We start from the raw sequence: 17,629 nt of genomic DNA on the forward strand, positions 1-17,629 counted from the left end.
TCTGCCGCCACCAGCAAATTTTATTTGACCAGAGAAGGATACAAAACGCCACCGACATTCAGAAGAGTGATTGACGATCTCGGTCGAACAATCGGCCAACGTCTTCGCTGTGCAAAAACAGCGCCGCGGAGTGACAGCGGTGAAGGAGGGGGTCACTGTCGCGGCCGCCGCTCCGAGGTTCCGCTGACGACGGCCTGCTCGAACCAGGGCTGCAGCAGGAGCTCCTCGAGGAACCAGAGCTGCCAGTCGCGGCCCCTGGCGGACACGAGGGCGCAGTGGCGGTCGCCGGACCGGCTCGTACGCAAGCGGATGCGCACGGCCTGCGCTCCCGACCAGCGTCGCAGGGTCTTCTCGACGCGCACGCAGCCGTCCCCCTTCAACAGGCGGAGCAGAGCGGCGCTCCTCACCTGCGCATTTAGTACACAGCCGTTAACAGTGCGAGCTCTTTACGCATTCATTTTGAGGAAAGCAAAGAGCGCAGTAACTTTCACTCCCCGGTGGACACTTCAACTGCGCCGTCAGGAAAGGGATGAAAAAGGGAGTGTAAGAAGAAAGAAGTGTCGTAGTGAAGGGCTTCTGGTTAATTTCGCCCATCGGGGGTCTTTAACGTGCACTGGCATCGGACAGCACGCGGACGTCTAAGGCGTTTCGCCTTCATTGAAAGGCGGCCATCTTGTCATCGGCGCCCGCAAGAGAGCGCGAAAGAAGGTGCGCGTGTGGGAAGGGACTGAGTGGCGAGGATGGTGCTGCTCTTACTCAACACCACCGATATACTAGGTACACCTAGAGTATACTCTATAGGAACTTCGTCTTTCTTTACGCCACTGCTCCGAGTAACGCACTTCGCTCGGGGCCGCCGGCGATAACAGTCCCTGATAACAGTCCCTGCTGCTCAACAAGCGTTACAAGGGGCGGGGGTGTGTGGGTATCTGTTACAGCCGGCGTCGTCATTTCGGCAGACGCGGTTGTTGCGACGCGCGTCTCATTCTTTCAATCTTTCTTGTCATATCTTTCAACTCTCCTCTGTCTGCAGGTGGCAGCGATTGTGGCTCAGCCCGAGCCAGTGGGCAGGCCCGTGCACTTTCCCTTTCATCCTTCCTCCAGGGGCAACAACAACACAGCAAGCGTTACAATGTGCTCAGGATTGCGAAAGAAGGCGGCGAGATTGTCAGGACCCCGCATTGAGTATCGCCGAAGCACCAGCAGCTAAGAAGATGCGGCGTGAATACCCCGACAGCTTCCGCACCCTGTTTAGGGGTTGCTGCTTCAACGCAAAGACCCCACAGTGCGTTCCGCTCAAGCCGAAGCGCGGAGGGGAACGGAAGCCGAAGGAAGCGCGAAGGCGATTCGCAAGCCGTTCAAGAACGAAATGTTTGGCTACAGTTCTTGTGGGTGCGTGATCGTCTCTGCTTAAACAACGATCTCATGGCATTAGTATCGGCCTTCCACAACTACGCTGCAAGAGGCGTTTGGGATTGCCGAACGCACAGTACATTCTAGTTCTGCACTGGTGTCAGTTTTATCCCCTTAATTATTTCTCTTAGGGAACAGTTGAGGTGTCCCTCAGTACTTCAGAATCTTCTCTTCCTCGCCGATCTTTAAGTGCAAAGCAGCAATGGGGGAGAGGTTGTGAATAGTGGAACATGCGTGCATGTCGATGCGCATACACTGAAAAGGAAAAAAAAAAAGCTGCTAACATCAAACTACTGCCACTAGTACTTCTAATCTATACTACAGCTAAATCTCGTTATAGCGAATTCGAGATGTGCCTGCGATTTTTTTTCGTTATAGCCGACCGCTGCTTCATTACACCTGGTGACCTTGGCCGCACCTGTCGCATGCCAACGGGCTTGCCTAATACAGATACACCAGTCGAACTTGACAGCTTCCCCAACTCACGCACATTTTTTTTTCCCCCACCGCACATAGAGCACATAGAAATTTGCAACTTCAAGATCATGAACAACGGCAGCAGCCTGACTACGGCCATTGCAGGGCAAAGGCCTCTCCCATGTCTCTCCAATTGCCAGTTGCAGCCACAGTATTCCCGCAAACTTCTTAATCTCATCCGGCCACCTAACTTTCTGCCGCCCCTTCTACGCTTGCCTTCTCTTGGAATAAACTCCGTTGCCCTTAAAAACCAGCGCTCATCTTGCCTTTGCATTACATGCCTTGCCCAAGCCAGTTTCTTCCTCTTCATTTCGACCAGGATGTCATTAACCCGCGTTTGTTCCCCTACCCACTCCGCCCGCTTCCGATCTCTTAACGTTACACCTATCACTTTTCTTTCCATAGCTCGCTGCGTTGTCCTTAACTTAAGCTGAACCCTCTTGGTTAGCCTCCACGTTTCTGCCCCATAGGAGAGTACCGGTAAGATAAATAATGCTGCAGAAGAAAGCACGAGACCTATCTAGAATATTTATCCCCGTTTTATCAGCGACAAATTCGATACCAGCTGTGGTGAAAGAGGGCGTGCGGCGGCGATTTCGTAGCGAGTGCCCGTTTGCTTCCCCGCATGATGCACGAATACGCTGGCCGAAACACTTCACCTCGTGAGAGCAGTGTTTAGTGGAGAATGAGTAGGCCAGAACGAAGGCTACCGAAGAACCATTTGATAACTTGACAACGGTTTCTTCAATTGTTTCGAAGGCAAATGATCTCAGATTCTTGTTCGTTTCACATCGCGTGCGAGGCCTTGGTGGTTCTTTGTTTCTTGCCGAAAGTTGTATGCAGCGTACCCGGAGACCGTCGTTACCTGACCTTCGTACCTGATGCAACCTTTTTCATCTTGACCGCGTTCAGAAGGGAAATCGTGTGGCGTTTTCGTTTTGCACTGCTCTCCCTATTTTTGACCTTTCGAAACGAGCGGTGTGTCAGAGGCTCAAGAAACACACTTCAACACGGTCAAACCACGCAACCACGCCACGAAAATCGAAAGTAAAAAGCAGACGGCACCTCAGAAGCACAGCGCGCTCGCAGCGGGGAAGTTGGAGAACGGCAGAACTAATATTTAAAAATACGAATTTTCGCGATTAAAAAAAAGAAATTCGCCCTTTACTCTTCTAGTGATGCGAAATTCAGCGATAGCTAGCTAGGGTAGTGCGAAATCCTGATGCCAGTCGGCTGACAGTATTGGAATAGTTGGGTGCAGTACGCGGCCATGGGGTGTGGGGGTACCCAACACAGGATGCGGGAGGTGCGCGAACGGCATCGATGTATCGACGACGACGCAGTTTTGCCTAACGTGCCCTACACAACAGTCACTGTAAAAGGCGGTCGAAAAACAGGTGAACCATGTTCGTGAACTAAATTCTACCATCTAACGTTTTAACTAGTGGACTGTATTTACCTGAGTAACAGCATAGTATTGATTTTGGAATTACGAAAACGCGACTCCGCTCTCATGGCGACTGTACAAATTCGGACCCTCCCGGCGCGTCAAACTCAGCCCTTATAAAAATGGTCTATTGGCAGTCTATAGGCTTCTTATTGACTCTATTGACTTCCTATAGATATCGCTTTTTGTCTATTCATAGTCTATAGAATTTCTATAGACAAAAGTCTACTAAAAGTGTATGGCCACAAATCTATAGATTGTCTATAGACTGTCTATGGCAGGTAAGTCTATAGTCCAGGCAGAAGTCTATAGTCTATGGCAGAAGTATATAGACTTCTGTCTATAGAATTTATAGTCAGAAGTCTATAGACACTCTAAGACTGTCTAAAACTTTTTTGTAAGGGAGTGGCGCACGCGCCATGTGACCTTTTCTGTCCCACTCGAGCTGGAGCAGCGAACAGCGATCGCGCCTACCTAAATAATTGTGTAATTATTTTTTCTAGACTCACCCTACTATGACAGTCATTATGCAGCACTGGCTGTGTAAACTAGGATAACCCCTAAAGTCTGCATTTCTTCGAGGCACCTTCCCAACTGTATATGTGACTTTAGAGTTTACCTGCACTCTGATGGGTCCATGCTCTTCTAGTCGCCGATCAACTTGCTGACAGTCGCAAGTGAAGGACAGTCCCAAATGGCAAGGGGAGCCGCACACCACCAGCTGACTGTAGCACCGCAACGCCGCTAAAGTGAGGGTGTGTGTCTGCGAACATGGCTGCCGGCACTGGCGACACAGAGGGCTCATCCCCGATACGTGTGCAATGTGCCTCAAGAACGCCATCACATAGGCGGCAGCATTTCGGGGAAGGTGATCCAACAGAGTATCACGCCCTTCTTCTGCAAGATGACTGCGACCCCTGTTTCGTTGCGACTGCTCTCTTGCCGCACCAACAAAGCTCATGAACAGAGAAGTTAAACACTCATCGCATATCCCAGGGCCAACCCAGCCTCGTTTTGTTAACAGACCTTCTTTGGCAGCCCACTTGAGCAGTGTGTTGAGTGCTATAGTGGGAGCGGGCACATTGACAAAGCCCTTTGTGATTGCATCATTCAGCTCTTGCAACAACAAATCACATGCCTGGGGCTCCATTGTTTGAGTGTGCTGTGCCCTTTTGCTTCTTAGCAGCACAAGCAAGACATCACTGATGCACCAAGGGAAGCCCTGGCAGTTGGTTTCGGAGGTGGCAGTGTCTGTGTTCCTAGTTACCATGTACCATGCAGAGGCCATCTGCAACAATGTTTCTTGTGCATTCATCCCTGAAAGGCTTGTGTCCCGGGCAGCAAACTCAACATCGCGGAAGAAGCGTTGACGCATTGTCTCTACCAGCTTCTGTATCTGCTTCTGCACGTTGGTCTCAACATTGCGCCTCAGGTTCCTGCTTCTGTGGTGTGGTGAAAGACTGTTCAAAAGACCTGTCACGACTTGAGCCTCACTTGAGATGCCGTAACTACGGAGGATTTGACTCATAATGTCGGCGTAGATACCTTTCGCTTGCCTAGCGGCATGTTCGTGCTTCTGCCAGCCGGAGAACTCGAACAAGTTGTGCCGCGCTCTGAGCTCAGCGCAGCCGCAGAAGCCCGAGCTGACCAGTCCCCTGTTCAGTCTATAGAGCTGCCCGAGCACTCGGGACGACTGGTAGGTGTCTTTGTTACCTGTCTTCTCCATAAACTCGGGGTATCTGTACACACGTTCGGATTTATCCAGGCATGCTGAGATTCCGGTTTTCGCGAAGTCAAGGCTGGTGGAGATTTTCTCGGCGAGAGTCAGGCATCGTTGGGAAAAGATGCCGTCTGGCAGCTGGTCGGCCCAGGCGAGGTGGGCGCTCGACATGATGCCGATGTTGTCGTTCTTGATGTAGTTGCATGTGAACGATATCATGTCCTCGTCCTAGAAGTTTGGAAGCGCATGAAAAGAGACAAAGGGGAAAAATTAGATAAACAAAAATAACCAAGCTGAAACTGAATTCCTCCCACATACACAACTCGCAAAATTCAAGCGTTTGCTACTACAACTGCTCCGCGTTGGCAGGAACAATTCGCTTTCTCTCAGGGTTGCAAAAAATTAAAGCAGGAACCCTAGTGTGAAGTCGCGCAGTTGCTGAAACAGGCGTTCAATACCGTACATTTCCGTATACAGCTAAGCCGTTCCCTGTACGCCCACTTTCATATCTCTTTGAAAGCAACGTACTTAAGCTTGAAACGACGAGAAACGTCTTTTCTCAACTCGCATCCCTCGCTGGCTAAAAAATGGTTGACTCCATATAGAGAAAAAACCCTATTACAGGGATAATTCGGACTGCCGGCGTGGTCCCAGCGCCCTAGCCACCGCCCGTGCAAGACAATGGAGTCGGACGCTCTTTAATTCGGACGATTCGGATGCAGCTAGGTTCCCGCCGGTTAATTCGGATGGGCTGCCGATGGGGCGCCGAATTTAGGCATGACCGGCCCAGTGTGACCGTTAAATTAGCCTTCCTCAAGCCTGAATTGCATGGCGCTGTCTTGCCCGCGCTTTAGCCTGTGCGCACAACGGCCGGCGTGACGACGATCGTTGGTCGCCGGCACCAATACAATAGTACGGCCGCATAGTTTCGGTTTTACTTCATTGAGCTTAGCGCCAGTCCGCAGCAATGGCCGTGAAATGGCTACTATCGGCCGCGCATCGGCCAGCCAGCTGAGTTGGCATGGAGGAAGGAAAGAATTCAGAAGAGGCCGTTACGTCATATTTTTGTGTTTTGGGAGCTATTCGTTAATTCGGGCTTGCGGATAATTTGGACGTATTTCTTGGCCTCCTTAAGGCTTGAAGTTCTAATTAATGATGTTTTACTGTACACGTCGGCGTTCCCCTTGCCCGCTGCACTCGCTGAAGATGTATCCTTACAGAGGCAGTATTAGCCCTTACCCCTTTGGGGGTCGAATTTTTTTAAAACTTTCTCAGACGGTCAAATAACTTTAAGAATGTACAAAATCTACGAAATCAGAGTCGGAAGAGCCATCGCTGTCGGTGTCAAGAGAAGCGGCAGTGTATTCGGCCGTATCGCCGCTTTGCCGTGCATCTGAAGAACTCGAAGTAAACAAGGAGAGCGAGAATACCTCGGGAGCTTCGGTGATAAACAAGCTAAGAGTAGCGCCAATAACGATAGAAATCAACTTCCGCGGCCCCTGCGATAAAGACAAAAATAAAGTTTCGCGCGCCTTCGTTATGATCACGCGGCGAAACCGAAACCACGAAAGAGTTAGAGAAATAAGCGTGCGGGCAGGTCATCTCGGAGGCCATGTCAAACTTCAAACGCTATTTCTTCGCTTCGTGTAAGTCCTAGGAGGTGGCAGCACCTCCCAGTCAGCATCCATCGTCATTTTGGCGCGATATTTCAAACGGCTGGTTGAAACCGTTCCCGTGGGGCAAAGACCTTACGAGACGGAAAACGGAAAACCGCCACCGTAATCGGCGGCAAGCCGAACAGCTAAATATACTGTACCTGAAGCTTCTGATTGCGGCGCAACGCAGGCTCCAGAAGTGTCCTGAAATGCTTTAGCCGAAGGTTTTCTCTCGGGCTGCCTACCGCTCGTACGGGAAAGCAAGCCGGATAAATGGCGCGTTGCTCGAATTTCTTAAGCAGAACCGATTCGCATGTATGTCAGCATTTTTTTTTTTTACACACGGCACTCCGGGAGTGCGTACTGGCTCAGGGTGCGCGCCACCTACGGCTCGGCTAAAATTATCCGAGACACCTCGCAACAAGGTCGGCCATCGACCTTCCATAATCTCGGAACGTGAATTTTGTAAAAAAAAAAAAAAAAAAAAGTTGACTTATATGGGGCGATGTGCAGTACCTCGATCTCTGACAGAGATTCCTACAGCCACATATATAGGCACTCTATGTACTCTGGTTGATAAGGAGAACAGCACTGTGAAAAATTCTAATAGCATTTGCTTCAGTAACAATGGCTTATTCATAAGAAGCCACTGGAATGTTAACTGACTTGGCTAGTTTTCTACAGCTTCAGCATTAAAACGCTTTTACCATGGTTCTTAAATATATCGTTGGAATGATTGTGTTTCGTCTATACTAATATATAAATAGAGGCAAATATGTTGTAATGCCGTCTAATAAAACCAAACAGTTAGCTTTGAGGACGCAAGTCCAATAGCCTTAACTTATTTTAAAATAATTAGATAAAGAAAATAGTTGCAGCTCTAAAGAGGCTGCTTCCAGAAAGATTTCTGAGTAGCATGAATAGGCAGTACATATTTTCAAATGGCCATGCTCACAGCTAGGCATGCAGGTTGTTGAAATTCTATCAAAAATTCATCCCACTTTCAGATGGGCTGAAAAGTGAACAAAAAGGCAATGCTATATTGTGCATACCAGGTCTTGCTGCCCGACTGCTTTGTATGTTTGATCACTGAAAACCATAGGCTTCGCATTTTCACCAGGAAAAAACAGGTCCTCTTCCGCTATTACCACATATTCGTCGCCATCCAGGTCTGAACCTGCACAGAAGATTAGTAGTAAACATGAAAAAACATGAAAGAGACATGTGTGACAAATTTAAGCAATGCGTCATATAAAGCAAGGTTGTGAAAGATATAAATAGCAGACGGTAATTGAGGAGAGTTTCTGATGGGTGACAGGTCAAAAAGAAGCCACAGTCTACCAAAAACATGAGCCCTTCAAGCAAACTATGATAAAAAAGAAAAGAGAAGAGAGTAGAAACCAGCAATCGTATTTTCCGCAAAACAAAGCGCAGAGGTCGACTGGCACGAAAGCTGTCTGAATTCGCCGCTCATTTTACATACACGAAAGAAATGAAATGCCTTGGTCATGCCTTGGATGCTAGCCAAAGTTGATATTCAGTATCTACAGTTACAAACATAGCGAGGGTTAAGCTTCATTAAAGCTACATTTTAGTTTTCTGAGACGTGCTTAAGGAATTTAGCCATGATTGCAAGAGTTTAGTAAGCAAAACAATAAGCAGTCAACATCAACATACGAGCCCACTTACAGCCTTCAGGAATTCATTGAAGGTCCATGAGGGACATGGGACATTTTTGGTTGGTAGACACATATATTCTTAAGCAGAATCCATCCCTACTGGTCACATATTTTAAAAGCAATCTGGCTGCATGTAAGCTACTTGACTGCTTACTCTGTGAGCCATTTTTTTAATATGAAATGTTCGTTTCTGCATAATTTTTGACTGAGTTATATTAGTCAAGGCTGGTATTCTGATGCAATGCAGTACCATCAATTGAGGGGTTTATTCATTCCAATATTTGCTCAGCAAACTTCATCTGAGTTCTAAAAGTAAATGGCCCTTAATGGCAATCGAGTTTTTTACTACTCATTTTGCTTGAGTATAGACTCTAAATCAATCTTTGTAAATTTGAACAGCCGGTTTACTCAAACTGAAACTTAGTTCCCATCAAAATTGAGGGTATTACAAAGACTCTTCTTAATATCACACTCCACGTAATTCTAACAAATTTTCTGTTCCCTTTGAGTTTGAATCATCAAATCCAGCGCAGTTAACACACATGACCAAGGAACATTTTTTGTAGTATTTATTTATTTATTTATTTATTTATTTATCACATCACCCCCAGTGCCTGCTTGGCAGTACAGTGGGGGGGGGGGAGAGTTACAACATAATCAGTATGATATAGTGACAGGAAAAGAGAGAAAAAAAGGATGTACACAGAAAATATAACACAGCACAATTTTATACAAACAAACACAAGAATAAATATCACAGCAATGTGCGAAACGAGTCGTTAGATTTTGTTGAAATGACTTCCTGGGGCAATTTATTCATTAATTTATTTTTTTTTAAATTACATGTTTAGTAAGTCTGTTCTGGATTTAATTTCTTTTACTTTATAAGTCCGGTCCCTTCTTGCAGATATATAGTCTGGCAGAAATTAAAAATGGTCATGGTCAGTACCTGTTTTAAGTTGCATGACCATTTATGACAACAGTGACAACATTCAATCATTAAAGTTCGTGGCGAGAATCTATGCAGCCTCTAGTATTAGCGTGCGACATGACCTACCAGCCATTTCGTTGGGGTGCGGCCGCGGTCCCTTTGCTGGAAACACAATGCAGTCCTTGATGTGGCGCAAGGCAGGTACATCTACAGCCTCAAACTTGCGCACATCGCCAGGATGAAGACAGGGGCACTTTGTCACCATCACTGTACCTGTCCACGGAGGGAGCAGCACACTAAAAAACTCCTTTCTTAGAAAAATAACTGCCAGACCACCTGCCTATGGAAAGGCGTAACATGCTACAAAACACCTTTCATAGAAAACGGAGAACTCCCCAGTTGCCCTCTTTATGAAAAGGAGTAAAATAGTACAAGTATTCTTTCTTTGGAAAAAGAAAACTCCCAAACTCCACGCGTATACTCCCTTCATCCAGCGGAATGAGCCTATATTCAGGCCCATCTGGATCACATGACAGGGGGCATGAACTCGAAAACCACCACTCCCTAGACTACGGTTACAGATGCATTAAGAAGTTTATGAAACAAGTTTTTGAATTCTAATATTAGCAAAATAACTCAGTTATAGCGTTGTTTTCCCCTGGTGCCAGGGATATATGCACACAGCCTATTTCTGACTGTGTGAATTACATGGTGCACTACTCGAAAAATGGAAAGTTTTCGGTTTACAACAAACTGCCTATTCTAAAGTTGTTTGCCATGAAGATATTTCCACGTACAGTGATCGCTGCACAAGGAAAGCTAGACAAATAACCTCAAAAACATTTTTCAAAATGAAATAAAACTGAGTCCTATTAAAATGATTATGCTGCCTGGGTCAGCAGCCTCTGTCAATCTTCCTGAATGAATGAATGAATGAATGAATGAATGAATGAATGAATGAATGAATGAATGAATGAATGAATGAATGAATGAATGAATGAATTAGCGAGTTAACAGACTTTGCGACAGGCATCTGTGTTCGATGGCAGTTAATATAACCAGGAGAAGAGTACCATACCTGTAAGAACCCGAGCAGTACGCCTGAGTTTCGGAGCTTGTTCACTGTTCCTTATATCTGAAAACTGGACAAAGACCTGGCCATATTCCAGAGTTCCCGTCTCATCTAAGACACCCAGCATATTGCGGCCGGTGTCCTCGGGCACCGCTATCTGACTCTTGTGCTTCAGGCCGGCTGCAAAGTCATAGATGCGCAAAACTCTTTTAATGCTTGTGTTTGCTTTCTAAAACTATGCAAAACCTTGCCTTAAAGCCTGCTCCAAAAACAGTAAAAATCGATGGTGAAAAATTCACAGCCATAATGATGCACTGATAACTTTGGTGCTTTGGGCAATATAACATTCAATTATTTTACCCTATATACTTTGCGGACAATCATAATAAAACAAATTTTATATGTAAAACATTGATCCAATATGTTGTAATCTTTCATAGACTTCTGTGCTTTCCTTTATGTTTTGCCTACTACATCTGTCAGCAGCCTCTGTATTCCGCTTGACTGCCTTATGGCCTTGCTATGCATATTATGGTTACACTGCCTACTTAGTGACACGGTATCAGGTATAGTGACCTATGATTGCTTTATATTTTAAGAATAATACCTGTTTCACATGACACACCCCCTTGATGATCTTTAAACACCAAAACTTTATATAGTCCGAAAATCTGGATGTTCAACAAATCAGAACATAAGCTGCAAAAATAAGTGACATTATGGCTGAGATAGACACAGCTGGTTTCCTGCAAACCAAAAGCTGCGACGTGATATATATATATTGTGGGAAACTTGTCCTCATTTTGGAAAACACGTGAACTGCAGCACTGGAACTTGGGTTTTTGTTGCTAATTAAAACAGTATGCCGCTTATGCTGCTGAGTACCGCAGTATAGTTCAGCATCAAGTTTCTTGCTGACTGCTTTAATTTCCCGCACACTTGAGGATTTGTGAAGCCCACAAATGTAACCAGGATTGTTGGAATGTAATTTTGCTTCGTATGCGCATGTTTGCTAATGCAGCCATACCACATTTTATGGCCTTTTAAATTTTGCTGTATTTGCCAGTACATAAGCTTCAGTTATTAGCATGCAGTGATTGGCTAAGAACACTGCACTGTAGCTCCTATTTCTTTGTAGCATACCTTTGCAGCATGAAATACTCTTTCTTTCCTGCTTAGCATGTCACATTATAAGAGCTGAGTTTTACAAAGCAAAAGCAAAAGTGAACTGTGCAGTAAAACTCAATACTATTATGTCTCCTCACTACAGTGCTTGTCACAGTTATGTCAGTCAAGAACAGAGGTGGAGTCATAGGTGGTGTTTTATGCAGTGCTCATTTTTTTTAAGACATACGACTAGTGCTGCTAAGGATGCACTGAGTCAAGAATGTGTGGTCATCTGTCATGCTACTGATCCACAACTGTGTGTGCAGATATGAAGAAAAGAAAGTTGCAGTAACTGTCTCATTTAAGATGGACACCTGAACAATGCCCTTAGGGAAGCGATGAAGGAGGGGTGAAAGAATGAAGAAATATTTAGAAACCAACTGAATCTGGCAATGCAGTGCCAATATTAGAAGCTCTAACAGATGACGAATATGTGAGGTCATTATTCCTGAACCTGAGAATAGCAACCTTAAATTAGTACAGCATTAAAAAATATATTGTGATGAATAAAGGAGAAATGTGTTTTTGTGCATTTATTTTCTAAACCAATGTTGGACATATCGGCAAAATTCTCTATTTACCGGACTGCATCTTTGGACCAAGGTTATTACAAACAGCTAGTACAGTAAAGGCATTGATATAGTAAAGCTTTTTTCTGGTCCAGTAGACTTTACTTTAGCAAACTTTTCAACCAAATAACTCTGTCTGAATGATGTTCGATTAAGATCTGTGCGCCCAAAACAAAGTTTGGACATCCAGTGGATGTACTGTTGGGGATAAAATTCTCCAGGACGCGGGAAAGGCCATCTGGGCGCATATGTGTCATGCTTGTCAGCGAACATCCGCTTTCACTGCACCACATTGGAGCACATTTCATTTCATTCATGACATGAGTCATGCTATCACTTCCGCAAGTTTGGCTTTGATCAACGGCTAAATAAGGGACCTATCAGCTTTTGTTTCCGGCTATGCGTCCTGGAGATTTTGTCCCCGATAGCACAAGAAATGTACCACAGCAGGCCACCCAGCCTGGATGTCAATTAGATGTTCGCAGTATATCTGGAATTTGATTTACTTTGAAAAAGTGGAATGTTTACTCTCTAAAACCAGTAATCAAGATTGCAATTGCAGACTAGCAGTTAAGAAATAGCTATTTACCCACTGCGCTATTGTAGACAGCTACTAGCAGTGAGCGGATGAAAGGCTCACTGGTCAGAGCTAGCCCAAGGCGACGAAGCTTGGCAAGGGGCAGGTAGAATGAACTGAGATGAGGACCCAGAACTCGCAAGGCAATGTCATCATCGACAAATGCATCGCATAGTTGCAGCACCATGCTATGCTGGAGACGCATGAACACCCGGGCAGGAACTCCAAGCTGCTCCAATATTGTAATGAGAGGCCGGTTCAGAAACACTGGGCCTGTCACAAGAGGGAGCAGAAAAGGTTGAACAACTCGCATGATAGAGTGGCAACTGTTTAAAAAAGCTTGTTATGACCTGCTTAAAAAAGCTATCACACTTCTCTTTTTTTTACCTGATAAAACAAGCAGCTACAATGCAACGTGTCTTTAAAAACATTTTCTAGAACTGTATGTTCAACTTGTAAACATTAATTGCTTAAAGGCAGTGTTAGTCAACTTTCCAGGTATGAATTTAAGAGTGTACAGGCATCAGATTTTGGCTGTGCGTTCTTTCTCTGTAATGATGCTTAAGACATTCGTACACATAAATCACAATGTGGGTTTTGCCTGCACCTGGTAAATAATTTATAATTGCTTTTCCTCTCTAGTGCTCTGTGTGTTTCGCAGTAAAATGACAGCTATTGACTTTGAAGTTTAGTTCACGTCACAAGTAGCGCACAAAAACATAAATATTCTAGCCGCTTCTTCATTCATTCTGAATCAAGCAAATCCGTGAGCCGCTGCATTAATAAAATGTTTCATAAAATGATGGCACCAAGTTAAGAATAGCAGCCTTTCAAGCATATCCGCGAGTTGACATCCCTAAGCTGAACTAATAAATAACCTAATGATGCTATGTCCTTTAACTATACATCTCCTTTTTTTTGCATGCATCAATCCCTCCATAGCTCCCATGCTTGAAGCAGCTTCCTGTACAAGAGTTCACAATTCCTTCAGCACTCTTATCAGATAGATCTACCAGTAGACCAACCACAAATCAGTCTCAAAATCTTTCAAGCAGTCAACTTCAACTACCTCTCACCTTACAGACATGTGTCAATTATCAGCATCAATCTATGTGTTAATCCAAACTAGTATGCACTATAACAGTGCATAACTGGGCACTGTTATCGATCACTTACCTATCATTTATCACCTACTTCGAATCATTTACCCAGCATTATCAACCCACCACCTGTGGACGGTAGTGTTTGCATTTTTACACATTATGCCTCTATGACCTTAAAGGGGCCCAGAAACACAATCTTAGTTAACTGTTTTGCCTGTTGATTGCATACAGTGAGTTATAATGATGCTATTAGCGTCGGTAACACCGCATATATTCCGTTCTTTAATATTTTTATGTCCTCCCAAAAACAACTTCATGGCTCTGATGGTGTCGCCACACAGTGGCGGGTTTTTAGCAGCGGATATGACATCACCTGGCGCGAGCTTGATAATCGGACAAACAGTAAATATACTGCAAGTTGTGTGAATAAATAGAGACACATTTTGTCACCTGTCTGCGTTTTGTATTAGATCAACAAAAACAACTTGTTTGTGTTAGATAAAAGCCCTGCAAAGCAAGGAAAATAAAAATACACCACCAGGGGCGCTCTGGCATGGAAACGACACTGCCAGTCTCAGCACGAACGAGTTACAGAGAGCAGGCAACCATGGAGTACAAACTTCCGCGATGTGCTCTGGCTGGCTGTTTGGTTGGTTGCGCCAGGTGCCGTCATTGGGAGAGCGAAATAGGAGTGGGAAGCCCCGCCAAAATCGAGTTGAGGGCAGCGTTTTGTTTGCTTGTATTTTGAAATTTTTTCACTGAATAACTCCCGTTCCTATGCATCGATTCCTGTAATTCTTTTTAAGTCAGCATCTGTGTGACATAAAGAACCCACCTGAAGTATAGCCGGTATCCCCCCAAGCAGTGTTTCGCAGCCCCTTTAACAGCATCATGTTACACTGCAAACTAGGACCAGAGCTAGCAAGAACCTAACATACACTTGTCCAATGTTGAGTAATAAGCAGTCAATCAGATATGAATTTCCTTGGTATTCCTACTCTCTTATAACCAGTACCTCTGTTCCTAACTTAAAGCCAAAAATGACCCCATGATTGTAGCTGACTATGCCAATTCAAAAAATCAAGAGAGCTGGCAAGAACCTACGTGGTGCAGATACTCGTACGATCTCGAGACTATCTGAAGTTGAACAGTGGAACTTGTTCATGCTTTCACGCAGCAACAGCTGGTCTCCCTGCAATTCTGGATTCAGGCAGAGCATGCCTTTGTAGCCAGCATAGCGGATCTGAATGGCTGATGGGACTTCAGCTAAGCCCAGCCGCTCACACACCTGCATGATTGCAAGGGCCAGCATGAATTAATGCAGGAAAATTAAAGAACAACAACAACAAGACCACTTTATTTCCAAATATGCATACATGCTCAGATCAAGCCACAGGCCAAAAGCTAAGAAAATAGCTGGAAAATGCCGAAGGCCTTTATAAAAGCCATGTGAAAAAACATACATGTAGCGGAGGCAGGTCGCTCTTGAGCACACTGGTGGCCAATTATGAACAAGAAAAAACAGAAAAGATCCTTAAACACAGTACACCAATCAGGAGAAATTATGAAGAAACTGCTTACAAAACACATTAGGGTCAAACAAAATACATTTGAAGAGTCACACACTGGTGGGGCGATGATAACTTCTTGTTGACAAGTAGGGCTGACAGATGGCTCTAGAATCAACAAGACTTTGGCAGATGACAACACAATTTTGCAAACCGCTTTATAATTTTTATCATGACACTGCTGTAACCACTGCATTACTACAGGCAAAGCTTAAATGAATGAAACACACTATATATTGCAAACCACGACTCCTAATTGTAGGTGGCTTACCCTTTGGATATATCCTGTTGGATATATCCTGAAGTTAAAACATGCAGCTTGTGATTCAGGGCAAAATTCCTGCAGGGCCCGTGTCATTTCCATGCAGTCTGCCCGGGCTACATGGAAGTAGTGTTTTTTGGCTACATCTATGCCCCACAAACTTTTGATACCAGGTGTACACATATTGTATGCGAATAACTTCAGTTTATTCACACAAAATAACAAGTGAACATGTCTTACAAGATAGAAAGTACTATTTATACACAGTGAATAAAAATAACTGAGTTGAGGAAGAGACCTGAGAAAATTAGTATAATTTCTGTCCTGTCTTTTTAAGTAAAAATAAACCGATTCTTAAAATGATAACTGCATATCCTGAACACATAACCAAAGAGGGCAGGAAGCCAAAACAATGCAGACTTCACAGAAATGGTGCTAGAATGCAAACCTGTCGGTCAATCAAGAACCAATGCTGAACAGTACAGATCATGCAAGGCCTTTTCAAGTCTCACATAAGCATCTTATAACATATGTGATGCAGCTAATAAAGCAACATGCAATTGACAAATAAGATGCAAAGGAACAAGCAGAAGCAAAGCAATCAGCAGCAGATGTGGTGAAAAGCAAGTCACAGCACTCAGCAAAGCAACCAGCAGCAACCAGCAGCAACCAGCAATACAACCAAGATCAATGATGCAAATGCCCCAGTGCGTCTAACCTGACTGAAGTTTTTCACTCGGTGCACAGACCTTTGTCAAGAGCGACTTTGAGATCATGCCGATGCCATCTGAGAAGATGTAGGGGTTCTCAGACACGGGGTGTCTGCCACCAACAATGTCGGGCAGGTCCCGCTTTGCTCCACTGTCCATCGGAACACGCACGGTGTCCTCTGTGGATGAGAAACACTGGCCCATACGAGCCATCTTGTAGCCTACGTTTGGAATGTGGGCTACGTCTCCCATCCAGGCCCTGATGTCCTGCACTGACTTGCCTTTGGTGTCCTTGAATAAATGCATGCAAAACAAAAAATATTATGTGCTGCGGTCCCCCCAAAAATAAGCAAGAACACTGACCTCTCCTATCACACATTCTCTCGGCTTCTTACAACTCGTACTGGCAGAGTGTGTAACTCTTCACACAAAAAGCACAATACAATTGCTCTTTACCAAGTTTCGTAACGGAGCCTTGACAATTTCTGCAGGCAAAAATCTGAAACCAATGACGTTTCTATTGACAAGATTGGCAAATGTACTATTAATGCATGACCTCTAGAAGGCTAAGTAGCCATTAGACTTTACCAGTTTTTCACAGTGACCACAGAGCTGTCCTTTACTTATTACACAACTTTAGTTTAACAGAGTCCGCTGCCGCATTACGGCAGTGCACAGCATGGCCCTCGGCGACAAGAGGTGTGCTTAGCATTTAAAAGGAAGAATGGTTCTTGCTGCCACACCAAATTCAAGCAAGTACAGTCAACACAATAACTCGAGCTCGAAGGAGACCAAAATTTGTTCGAATTATGCGTAGTTCAAATTAAGGGGAGCCTCCTGAATACATTTGATGCTGAGAAGATAATACATTAGTTTGAATTGACAGGAATCCAATATACTACAAACACAACTCTGAAAAACGAGAGATGTTTGTTGCCTATCGAGTAAAATTCGAGTAATCGTTGGCTCAGAACTAGTATGGTAAAATTACATAACAGTTTTTTACATGGTGATAAATCGGGCAGAACTGGTGCACATTTCAATATAGTACTGACACTAAGTACCATGAACTGTTTTATCTCTTACCGTCTATTCTACAGAATGTGGTTGACCGCTGCAGTACAATTCCCGAAGCATTAAAAGTGGCCTAGCTGCTGTTTTATGACACTCTTATTGCGATAGCACTTTCATGTAAAAATTGTCTAATTTGGTCACATTATGAGATAAAAGTGCCTAGCATGAGGTTATTCTAGTCTTGCTTGTATTGAGACAATCAGTA

At 44.6% G+C, this 17,629-nt stretch overlaps 1 protein-coding gene across 5 annotated transcripts in view; it reads right to left on the minus strand.

The window, feature by feature from the left end:
- LOC149365437 (uncharacterized) overlaps positions 1 to 17,629 on the minus strand; it is a 20,238-nt gene continuing 2,609 nt past the window's right edge. Inside the window, exons 2-9 of one of the 5 annotated variants that reach the window (XM_089542595.1) lie at positions 16,390 to 16,641; positions 14,915 to 15,098; positions 12,720 to 12,980; positions 10,401 to 10,574; positions 9,449 to 9,589; positions 7,765 to 7,889; positions 3,957 to 5,285; positions 1 to 407 (exon numbers count right to left, since the gene is read on the minus strand). In XM_089542595.1, coding sequence (XP_089398721.1) covers positions 153 to 407; positions 3,957 to 5,285; positions 7,765 to 7,889; positions 9,449 to 9,589; positions 10,401 to 10,574; positions 12,720 to 12,980; positions 14,915 to 15,098; positions 16,390 to 16,641 — 2,721 coding nt within the window. In that variant the 3' untranslated portion in view covers positions 1 to 152. Of the gene's footprint in view, positions 408 to 3,956; positions 5,286 to 7,764; positions 7,890 to 9,448; positions 9,596 to 10,400; positions 10,575 to 12,719; positions 12,981 to 14,914; positions 15,099 to 16,389; positions 16,642 to 17,629 lie in introns of those variants that run through there. The other 4 variants (XM_089542589.1, XM_089542614.1, XM_089542602.1 and 1 more) reach the window with 4 other exon arrangements.

This window comes from Amblyomma mixtum, chromosome 1 (genome assembly GCF_055824585.1).
Source record: "Amblyomma mixtum isolate Tamu chromosome 1, ASM5582458v1, whole genome shotgun sequence".
NCBI classification, from domain to species: Eukaryota; Metazoa; Arthropoda; class Arachnida; order Ixodida; family Ixodidae; genus Amblyomma; species Amblyomma mixtum.